We start from the raw sequence: 11,177 nt of genomic DNA, 5'->3' as shown, positions 1-11,177 counted from the left end.
CAGTACTTGGATAGTGCTCTCCCTGGCTGGCTGCAGAACAGCTTTCAGAGCTGGTTCTAGTTCTGGGGGCTTCCATGATTTGACTCCAGATTGCACTGAGAACTTTTACATCATAGTCATGCTCGTTGAGAAGGGTTTTTGGTATGCAGATGTCTGTCTCTAGAGAGGTACTACACACAATTTGGATAACAAATGGTGTGGAAAGTATAGCAGGAAGAACTTGCTGTACAAGCATCTTGTGTTGTCCTTATGCTTCTGTCAGGATCAGTGGGAGCCTTTCAGCAGACAGTAACTGTCTCCTGTTCCACAATTGTTCTCTTTCTGTTCTTCATTCATAAAACTTTGGCTTTGCACAAAATGATAAATGCCAGTACAGTTTCCTGTATTTTTTTAAAATAAAACTGCTAGCTGATAGACTTGAAATCATTCCTCATATAGTCAAAACATAAAATTGGCAGGCTCGAGTAGGTAAATTAATTCAGTTCTTTACTGGATGAATATAGAGACAGAATTTTTTTCCATTTCCTTAAAGGGATTTGGTCTTGACCTTTTGTTGTCTCTGGCACATTTCGTGACTTTCTTAGGAGTTGCTTGTGGAAAGACCCGAGTCCTTTTGTCTTTCTCACTGCTTAACATTCAGACTCCTTGATTCTGCATATTAAGGCATCCCTTGCATTTTGTGTACATGGGTTAACTTTTTTTTATGTGAAGCTCTATTCCTGTAGCACTGTGCTTTGGAATATATGCTTTTCTTTACGAGACAGTTTCTTTTAGTCTGACATGCTACCTGATGAACAAGGACTTCCTTAGGCTCCAGATAGCTTGGGAAAGTGTTCCAAGATGCAAATCCACTATTTTAGTGGCGGGATGACAGTGAATTTTAGCTGTCCCATGGCTGTGTTTGTTAGCAGAGCCCTCCAGCAGCCACTGCCTTCTGCCCTGCCTCAGGTGCTGGGAGAGAAGCTGGTTTTGTACTCTAAAGTCTTGTGCTTCTCTTCCACTGCATGGTGTGGAGCCTAACATAGAGCCCTTCTGAAAAGGAAAAGCAGTTTGTGGGAGATGTGCAAACCTTGGCAAGCTTGTCTTAGTCTGGCTTCCTGCTTCTGGGCCCATTTTATTTTGGACCAATTTTATCGTTTGAGTTTTCAGTCCTAAAGCAAAAGAAGTAGAAAAAGATGTAGCAAAAGAGATCATGGAGTTTAAATAATTAAGTTTTAATATATGTACACAAACTCAGTTTTGATAAGTATTTAATTTCTTCTACTACTGTTGTCTGTAAGTTTTATTTGTTCTTTCAGAACTCTTCAGCTGTTTTTCCCACTACAGGTGTGTGTTGAGCAGTATATTTCTTGATGTTTCTTCTCCAGCTATTCCTCAAAACTTTTCCTATGCTATCCACTGATGCCTTCCTAGCCCCAGTCACCTGCTAGAATCTCTAAACATGTGATTCATGTTCCATTTTAATATTAATCTTTGTGTGATTGCTACATCTTCCTGTGTGCATTTTTGTTTTTTCATTGGGTTGTAAATTAGCTATTGTCTGATCTGTCTCTTTGAGTAGAACTTGGCTTTTCAGTTACACACTGAGTAATTATTCCATCCTTTTCTGGTTTACAATCCTTACCTAAAGGAAGAGGTGAATGTGAAACCCTTAAATGACTTCATTGAAATAGTTGTCTACAGAAGAAGTTGTTTCAAAAAGCAGTTGTGAAAGTATTGCAGTGTGAAAGGTCTGGTGTTGCATTCTCTGGTTAACATGGTGTTTAGTTGAAGCACTGATTTTTATTTTTAACTCTCTTTTTTAAGAGAAGAGAGAAAATACTCAAAAACACCAGGGGCTTTATTAAAGTTGGCGGCATACTTTGCTTTATGCAATGAAATTTATTATTTAAAAATAATACCCACAAAAGAGGGCATTTGTGAATAAAGCCACATGTTCTCTGGAATTAACCTTGAAATCTGACAAACCTGGCAAATAGCCTTTCTTACCTAAAAATACCCACACCTACATGAGTTGTGCTTTTACTGCTCTGCTTAAGGAACATCTGATGGTGGTAAAAGCAGGTTTAGGGCTGTCCAGAGCACTTAGTTCCTGCTAAAGATGGTACAGAATAAAATAATGGACATAACTGCCAATAGAGAACTCTCCTTTCCTTCAGTGTGAAAGTTACCAGGGGTGTTGTTGAGAGTAAAACATTGCTTTAATGAACTTTGAAGTGTAAAACTTGAGGTTTGGTTTGCTCAGAACCTCATTTTGTCCATTCAGCTCCCTCTGTTGGAGTGAATTCTCTTTCCCAAGTAGGTCACCTTGGTTAGGAGCCTCAGCTTTCACTCTGGAATAGTTTGTTAAATGTATTGGTGTCTAATGCATGGGAATTGTACATGTTGGGCTTCAGGCTCACCCTTTAAGGAATGCAGGGTCACAGTGGACCTGAAATGGCTGAAGCCATGGGTTTGGCCATAAGCAATGTCTCTTATTGCTGTGATCTTTTAATACAGCAACAAATAATTGCAACAAAAGCTGAAGAGAAAAACTTTGTAAACTCAGATGTTTTGTAATTGTTGCCTTGAACTTTTAGGCAGGTTGGGAATGGATGGCATGCAGTGCCAACATGTTACCAGTGGTTTGAAGGAAACTCTGTCAGGATTACAGGACTACCCAGGTCCCTGATTTATCATGACCAAAATAACAGTGCTTGGAAACCAAACCAGTAACTAGTAGATAACAAAAGCTTGAAAAATGGGCAGATGCCTAATCCATTTTACAGAAGGAATGGTAGACTCATGTCATCTAGAAAAAAAAAAAAAGGATTTTTCAGTATCTACCTCAAGTGTAGGATCACTGCATATGTCTTCATGGAGGAGTGTATTTTTGTAACATTATTGAAATTTCTTAGTAAAATATGCTTTAATTCATAAGTAAACAAACACTGTGAAATCTAAAGCAAATGTAAATTTCACAAGTGTAGAGGCTGCTATTAGTATTTTGGCCATTCCTGTGGCATCTTTTTGATGTATAATAACTTGGAGAACAAGAATGTGTTCTTAGTTATAATACCTCATCAGTTCTGTTTACTGCTAATTATTTTACAAGATTTAGAGAAGCCTTTAAGATGAAGGTCATGAGGTTACTTGTGAAGTTCTTGGTCCAACCCAACGTAGGTGAACCGAGCAGGGAAATTTGCTCTGAAATTGCTTTTGGCAGGTCCTGCGAGTGTCTGAGGCAGAGGGCTAACCCAACTGGAAAGAGCCTTTTAAAGAGTGACTAATACATAACTAAATTACCTTTTTTAGAGGTGGGGAAAGTTTGTCACTAATTGGATTTTTATATTTTAAGCTTACTAAAAATAACTAAAAATAATTTAAATTATCTTATTTATGGGGTTTCCACTGTACATATGTTAGTACTTCTGAGTGTGTGATTGTGTCAATAATGGACAACTTTGTGGGGTTTTTTTTCATGTTTTGATACTTCGGTCAAGGCATTACTGTGAAAAAACATTCAAAATTTTAATTAATCTTCAAATGCCTGAATAGATTTGAAATCAATTTGGTGAGAAGTGGAAAAAAAAAACAAACCAAACCCAAAGCAACCCCAAAACCAGCTTACTGTGAGGGAAAAACACCTTTACTTAATACGTTGTCTTAACTGAGGATGAGTTGAATGTTTGAAACAGAGCATTTCTTTAAACTGGGAAGTTCTGTTTCTGAAAGCATGAGTGTCCTGGGGTTGAATACTCCTGCAGCTATGCATGTTTCACAGTGCAAAGTGAAATTACCAGATGCCATATTCCACTTCTATGTGCACGACTTTCCCATTGTATTTAAAACAAGGAAGTCTAGAGAAGAGCATAAAACAGGACACATGGGTACTTGTGAAAGTCAGACTGGGGCTTCTTGCACTGCTTCCAGTGCTCTTTGCTTTGCTGTAACTGGTTATTTTGAGGGTGAGACTGGGGAAGCTGGGATGCTGAGGCAAAGACCACTAGATGGCCCCACTGGTTTTTGCTGGGCTATGGGTAATTTCTGCATCCCTTGTCAGAATCTGCCCAGGATTATCGGGGAGCAGAGTGGTGGTGAAGTTGGCTTTCAGACTAAAATGAGGTTAAACCTTTACATATTTAAAAAAATAAATTTATGTTGGAGTGCAGATACTCAAAATCATGAAGGCATTTTAAAACCCTTTTTGCATGTCAGCCTACAGTCAGCATTGGTTTCAAAATGATGTTCTTAACACTTAGTAACTTCTGTACCTAAGTTTTGCATGTGAGGAGGTGTAAGGTTTTACTTGAAGTAAATTGAGCTTATATTTCTTGGAAGAAGATAGGAAGATGGGAACATTGGGTTTGTATTTATCCACGTGGATGCTGTTTGTTCAGTTTGGTTTGTCACTCACCTGTGGGCTTGGTTGCACTTCCATGATGAGTACAGTTGGAATATGGCTCAGGAGCCTTGCTGAAGGTAGCTAGTGTGACCTGTGACCATTTTTGTCTGATTTCTGGTGTGTCCTTTCCCACCAGTAACCAAACCAGTCGTTCCATTTGCTTGTGTGTTTGCTGTTACACTCATGAGCTGGAGAACTGGGTTAAGATGGTGGAATGTCTTGTGTCCAGTCACCATCTGTCTATAAGAAACCAGTATTCCTTGGTTTTGATGGATCTTTGTCTTTGAAGAAAGGAGCTTGAGTACTTACTTAAAATTTTTGGTTTGTTACAAGAACCTTGGTGTTCTGCTAAGCAGTGTCAGGTTCAGGGGATGAACCAGTGCAATGAAGATGATTGCAAGAGCAAATTTGTTCAATTTCCCACCACAGATTTCTCTAGTGGTTTAAAAATTTCAAATGGAATTCATGGATCCTGAAAGGCTTTTTGGACTTCTAATATTTTCTCCCACTTTTTTATAGTTTTGGTTAAATTTTCTTTTTTAAATTCTTGAGTTGATTATTTGACATTGTTTCTGATGAAAATAGATATTATGGACTGTGTAACATGGAATGAAGCATCAGTTACATGTTTAAATTATCTTCAAGGTACAGTAGTTGAATGTCTTAGTTTAAAGCAATGATGTGTATTCCAACAGCATTTTTCTTCTAATTTTTCATAAAGAATCCATTCAGATGAAGAGTGTCAAAAGGAGTCTACGAATGAGACACCAAGATGGCAGTTCCACTGGGGAATGAGAGGTTGAGGAAATGGACTAATGCATGAGTGCTGGGATGTCTGTCCAAGAAAAGGATGTTAAAACATGGACTCTCGTGTTATTAAACCAGAGAAGATCTGGGTTGTGATCATCCTATCAAAATGGACTTTGCATTTGAATTAATCAGTGACTATCCAATGATGGATCTGTTTGAGAACTGGGTGGCAAAATTTTCCTTTTGGGTTGTTTTTGCATGACAGGCAAATTAATTTGGTAAAAGATCTGTTGCTACTGCTTTTGAGAAAATGTAATTTATAAAGTGACTTTAAATAAAAGGTTTTGGTTTATTTCACACTTTGTGTTTGTCCTTTCTGGTTGAATATTTTTTATTGAGTTGATATTGAAGTGGGTTACATTTTTGGTTGCTATTAAACTGAGAAATACTTTAGCTAAGTACTGGAGGCAAGGTAAAATTTTGTGCTATACTTGGTATCAAATGTGGTTTTCATTTGCAAATTATGTTCACTTTGCCATGACTTCCAATGAATTTTTATTCGCTGGCTTGTTCATTCAGGTGCTTAATATGAGGGGTTTTCAGTACTTGGCCTATTGTCAGGGCACTGCTGCTGAAACTTGTGAAGTTATTTTAAGATGGAATTGATACCAATTGAAGGCTGGGAAAATAAGACAATAAAAGAGTACTTGAATGTTTTGTGTAACTTTTTTAGGTATGTTCTTGGGTTGTGTGTGGGTACAGAAACTTTTCAACAGATTTCCTGGACTACAGACTTCTTGAACAGTCTCTTTGGTCTTAAAATTGTTCTGTGCAAGTGTCCAATCTGCTTCACTGCTCTTGCATGTAGCCTTAGTGTCACAATACTGTGCCATGTTTTTGGTGAGAGAAAATGAGTTATTTTTGATATGGCTACAGATGACATATTAACCCTCACAAATTAATTCTAAAATGGTTCTAATATTCGAAGTAATGATTTCCTTACAGGTTTCTAGTGGATCTAATAATTTAACTGTAGGCATTTCTTTTCTGTGTGTTTCACCTGAAACTCAGAGTTGTCTTTGTTTTGTGCTGGAGGGTCAGGATGGTAAACCTGGTGCTGAGAGAACCTTGAAATTGTATTTGAAAACCCAAACAAAATCCTGTTCATTGTCTGTGTTTAACCATTTGCCTTGCTCAGACTTTTTTGGAAATACCAATTTTTGCCATGATGAGTTGCTCATACCTGTTCCATCCAGCCATTTTGGTGGTACACGCTTGCCCCAGTTTGGTTTTGCCATGTGTTTTTATGGTGGAGTTGGATTCTGGGACCACCCTGAAGGGTTTCTCATTCAAATGAGTGGATTTCTTTAGTGTTACAAGAAAATGTTTGGAATGGTCTTGCATTGTGGTTTTTTAATTCTTGCAGTTGAGGTGCAAGGAGTCTTCTCTGAATAATTGGTAAAGTGGAATTTTTTAAAATGGCTTGTGGCATTGGGGAGTTCCTAATGAAGCCCCTTGTGAAAGAGGATGGATGCTCGTAGGAGATAAATGGCAGGTCCCTGGAGGAATTAAAGGGGATGGTGTTGGTTCTACTGGTCGAAGCCAGTGGTTTTGGGCTGTTGGGATGCTGTGCCATGGATGTTCTCATAGAACCCCAAACTAGCCCATTGCCCTTTTGTCCTCCAGTGGTCCCCCAGTGGCTGGTGGCTCTGTCTTGTTGTGATGCTTATGAATATGCAAGATGTTCTTGTGCTTTAAGGGGTTGGTTTTGGTCGTGGAAGACAACTGGTAGTCCGAATCAAGTGGTATGGGGATACTTGGATCACGTCCATTCCCTTGGTGATACATCCTCTCAGTTCCAGGATGTTGTGTTGGAGATGTCCATTGATTGATTTGCAATTCTGCAGCTTGGCTATTGTGCAGCTTTAAAATTAATTTGTTGTGTTAAAATCTGTTAATGAGCATGAATGGGTTAAGAAAGTGCATTAGAAATGAGCAGTTTGATGGTGTTGGACTGGCTTGAGCACCAGTGCCTTGGTGTAGCTGATGGAGTGCTGTGGCTGCTGGATTTGAGTTGTTGGGGGAACCACTAGGGAGGCGCTGTGGAGCTGGAGGGCAATCTCAGCTCTGTGGGGTTGGGATGGGAGCTGGTGATGCTCCTGTCCCCCCCTGCCAGTGCCAGCCCTGGGGGGCAAAGGGAAGAGCTCTTGTCTGGGGATTGTGCCACCAAACTGGGGGGAAGCTGCCCCTTGGGTGGGGTGACCCCCAGGGTGGGCTGCTGCTGCCTGCATGGCTGTGAGCTCCACTTCCATGCCTTCAAAATGGCTTGTAACAGCACCACTTCCTGTCCAGGGAGGAAGTAATTTTAGCCCAGGCACTGAAATATTTAACAAATCTTTAAAACAAAAGGCACAAATTCCATTTCTTTCTGGCTTCCAAAGGGTGCCTGAGCCACATGGGGTTAAGGTGCCCCTTGAGCTGGGGTAGTTGGAAGGAGCCAGGGCTGTGGGGTAGCAGGCACCCTTTAGGTGGAGGCTCTCTCTTTTTTTGGTAGAAATGAAGGGGTGGGTCTATGGTACATCACCTGAGTTGTGGGGTAAATGTAGAGAGTGTCAATCAAAGGCAGAGCTCAGAGCTGGGAAGGAGCTCTAGATGGCGGCTGTGCCTTAGAGAGAGCGCGCTCAGCTCCGTGCCTTCCCCAACACTTTACGCAACTTTCCCTAACTTTCAGGCAGCCTCAGGGGGCCCCCACAGCCCCTTGCCTCTCCTAGGCACTAATCGGGGGCCGAGCGGACCTTTTTCGGGCAGAAAAGCAGCTTTTGAGGGCTCCCTTTTCGTGCCTTGCTGGAAAGAAGAAGCCGTGGAGAGAGCCCAGGTCGTTGTTTTTCCAGCTTAGAAGCCATGGCGTACCTCCATTTTTGTGCGCTCTCCTAATGAGCTTTTTCCCCCGGACATTTTTGTACGAATTATCGCTTCTTTTGCTTTATCGGCAGCATATTTTTGGGATTAGAATATATATTTTTTTTTCATTTTCTGAAATTTATATTTTATCGGTATAATTACAAATATTTTGGATCTGATGTTTTTCCACTACCCGAAACTAATATCGACTTGGTCCTGGCGGCGGTGCATGGATCAGGTAGGTGAGCAATTAATAATAATAATTTTTAGATTTCTGCCGTTTTTAGTACTTTGATTTTCGACCGATTTTTGCTGTATTGGGATGACGCAATAAGATACAGAGATTATTTGCATCCAGTGTTACTTTGGGAAAGTTTGCAGGATGCTCCTCTCCTGTGTTTATTCTCGGATTTTTCTTGTAAAAATGATTATTTGTTTTAAATCTCCGGTTTGCCGTGTTGATCAGTGCTGTGTATTGTTATAACAATATCATTGCAGCGTCAGGACTTTGTTCCTGATAATGAAAGCCAGTGAAACGAACTGGGACCTTACCTTTCTTTCAACTTTTGACAGTAAATACCTGGGCACAGGACTTCAAAGCAAACAGACACCCCTGACCCCCTTTTAATATTTAAGAATAAAAAGATGATGAGAAATAAGGACAAAAGCCAAGGAGAGGAGGGTTCAGTCCACAGCAATGCATCGAGGTATGACCTATCAACTTTCTTTTTTTTTTTTTTTTGTAAAACCTGTGAATACCCTGTTTACTTTGACAGCCTTGGGTTACTGTCAGTGCTTAATAGAAAACATTTTACTGATTTTGCTTCCTTTTTAAGGAATGACCTTGAGATTGTTAGCATGCCACACCCTAATTTTTTTTGGTAGCAATTTCTGAAACTTGTGTTGTGACTTAAGGGCCCATGTCCTAGGCAAAAGGTACTGTACCTTTATTCAGGGCAGCCCTTGCCCCTGTATGATGTTTTTCCAGCTTTTGAATTTCAGTTTTTAGGTTTTTTGTGCTGTGAAAAATGACCTTGTCGGTTTAGCCATTGCTGCATTGCACCATTTTACATACAAGGCAAATTTTTCTTTGAAGAATCTCAGAAGTCTAAACTTTAACTGAGGGCCATACAGAAGCCTGGTGTAGTAGTAAATTATAGTAAATAGGCACAAGAAAAAGTTACATGAATGAAAAAAAGCTTATTTTAAAATATAAACTGGAAAGTGCCTGTTTGTCGGATACCTCTTACTTCAAATTTTATTTGAGCTTGTACAACTTTGATTCTGTGGAGGTATTTTAGAATATTTTTATACAATTTAACCAGACTTTGTCCTGCTGGTGATGGCATTTTGTATCATAAAATATACACTGGGACTGTTAACAAGAGGGACCAAATGATTTGCTTGTTTTGTTTAACGTATTCTTGCTCAGAGTATTTTTATTTACTTTTGTCAAGTAATGAGATTCTTTACAGATTTTTAGAAACTTAACCTTGATGTGGGAAAAGTATGAAATACTGAAAATGTTTGTTTGCTGAGAATGCAGAAGTACAATTACCAAATCGCTCATTTTATATTTAAAAGGTTGGCTCTTCCAAAAATTGGACATTAAACTATATGCATTTTTGGGTTTGGGTTTGTAAATATCACCGAGTTTTGCATTTTGTTAATTTCAGTTGAATCTTGGTCTGTTTCTTTTTCTCTGGTGTTGTCTTCCTGCATTTTTAACCGACATTAATAAAAAAGAACTCTGAACTGTCTGTTGTATCACATGTGCTCTATGTGATGTTCAGGTGTTTGAATAGTATTCTTGATGTCCAGTATTTAACCTTCCTTAAGCACACGAACTTGAAATAGTGTGGCAATATATAATCAAATTATTGTAACATTCTAATATAAACTTGGATGGTGTTCTGGGTGTATTAAAAATGCAGTCAAATTTTAAATTCTAAAATAAATGTGGGTAAGATTGTTTAATTTGAAATTATTAATAACTAAATTAGCCTCAGGGATTGTTGAAGCCCTTAAACAGAGCTTTTCTAATAATGCAGTTTAAAAACACATCAGATTTTCATACTGTGCTTTCTTTACTGTAAATGCTGCACACAAAATATTATGTAAAAAGCCACCATTTATAAAAATTATTTTTCAGGTTATATACTTTTTATGCTTTTTTGCAATGGATATTATCAACAAGAGCAGCAATTGACATAATTTGTTGAGGAAATTGAAAGTATTTTATCAGTGTTGGAAAGGAATAAGAGCTAAAATCTGAGCCATGTAGCAAGAGTCCCACAGGGGGTTTTGTCCTTAGGGGTATGAGATTTGCATAGCTTCTCGTGTGCTTTTGGGGTTTTCATTGAAAGGTTATTTATCATAAATTGATCATTTACATTTAACACCTGTTGTGTGAGGTTACCCTTCTCCCCCTTCACATCTTTTTTTTTCTCTGAATTAACCTGCTGTGTGTGACACCAGCACACCTGAAGTGTGGGAACAATTGAGCACAGGATATTTGCAAGTGAACCCTGTTGAGCTTATTTGTGAGGTGTGAGTCAGCTCAATGTCATAAAATGGGCTTGACTTCCTGAGGTTGACCTGAAGTAGGGGAAATGATTTCTAGGAAGTAAAGCCACCACTTTGTTGCTGTATTGTAACCCCGAAATGCACCGGTGTCTGCACTTCACATGCTGCTGAGACCAGCTTGGTATCTGTGGAAGTACCTGAACATGGAAGCTGCACAGTCCTGGTGGGAAGCCTGGGTGGTGGAGGAGGTGGATGTGGCCGGTGCCATTCACCTGGGCTGGAGAAGGGTATTAGAGTGGAAGAAAATACAGTTCTTGCCCTCCACTGTAGTGCCCTAACTGAGGAATTGACTCCTTTTCCAGTTCTAAGGGAATACAAAGGCCTGTGTGGAATAAACAAAAATGCCTGAGAATTGTCCCAAAGCAGATAATTTATTCTTGGAGAGAGAGATGGTGGTAACTCTTTACAGTTTGTAAGCTGAGGCTTGTACTCCTGCTTCTCCAGGTGCCTAGCAACACCTGTCCTTTGTGCTTTGACAGTAAATCCAACTTGGAGCTGAGTGAGTTCATGCAACTTTGCCCAAGGTAAAAGTTGCTCTGGGTCTGCTGCAGTTCCT

At 39.5% G+C, this 11,177-nt stretch overlaps 1 protein-coding gene and 1 long non-coding RNA gene across 4 annotated transcripts in view; both read left to right on the top strand.

The window, feature by feature from the left end:
* The window catches only part of LOC102031900, a 27,908-nt gene extending 22,415 nt beyond the window's left edge, over positions 1 to 5,493 (top strand). Inside the window, exon 5 of the long non-coding RNA XR_265435.1 lies at positions 5,106 to 5,493. This is a non-coding gene — a long non-coding RNA (uncharacterized LOC102031900). The remainder of the gene's footprint in view (positions 1 to 5,105) is intronic.
* Positions 5,494 to 7,316: 1,823 nt separating this feature from the next.
* The window catches only part of CHD2 (chromodomain helicase DNA binding protein 2), a 54,375-nt gene continuing 50,514 nt past the window's right edge, over positions 7,317 to 11,177 (top strand). For 2 of the 3 annotated variants that reach the window (XM_031061132.1, XM_031061131.1), the window contains exons 1-2: positions 7,317 to 8,273; positions 8,609 to 8,742. In XM_031061132.1, coding sequence (XP_030916992.1) covers positions 8,681 to 8,742 — 62 coding nt within the window. In that variant the 5' untranslated portion in view covers positions 7,317 to 8,273; positions 8,609 to 8,680. Of the gene's footprint in view, positions 8,278 to 8,608; positions 8,743 to 11,177 lie in introns of all 3 variants that reach the window. The other variant, XM_014309079.2, reaches the window with a different exon arrangement.

The sequence above is a fragment of the Geospiza fortis genome, unplaced genomic scaffold (genome assembly GCF_000277835.1).
Source record: "Geospiza fortis unplaced genomic scaffold, GeoFor_1.0 scaffold330, whole genome shotgun sequence".
In the NCBI taxonomy this organism is placed as follows: Eukaryota; Metazoa; Chordata; class Aves; order Passeriformes; family Thraupidae; genus Geospiza; species Geospiza fortis.
The sequence above is the reverse complement of the archived record's forward strand: the minus strand, read 5'-3'. Positions and strand labels throughout refer to the sequence as shown.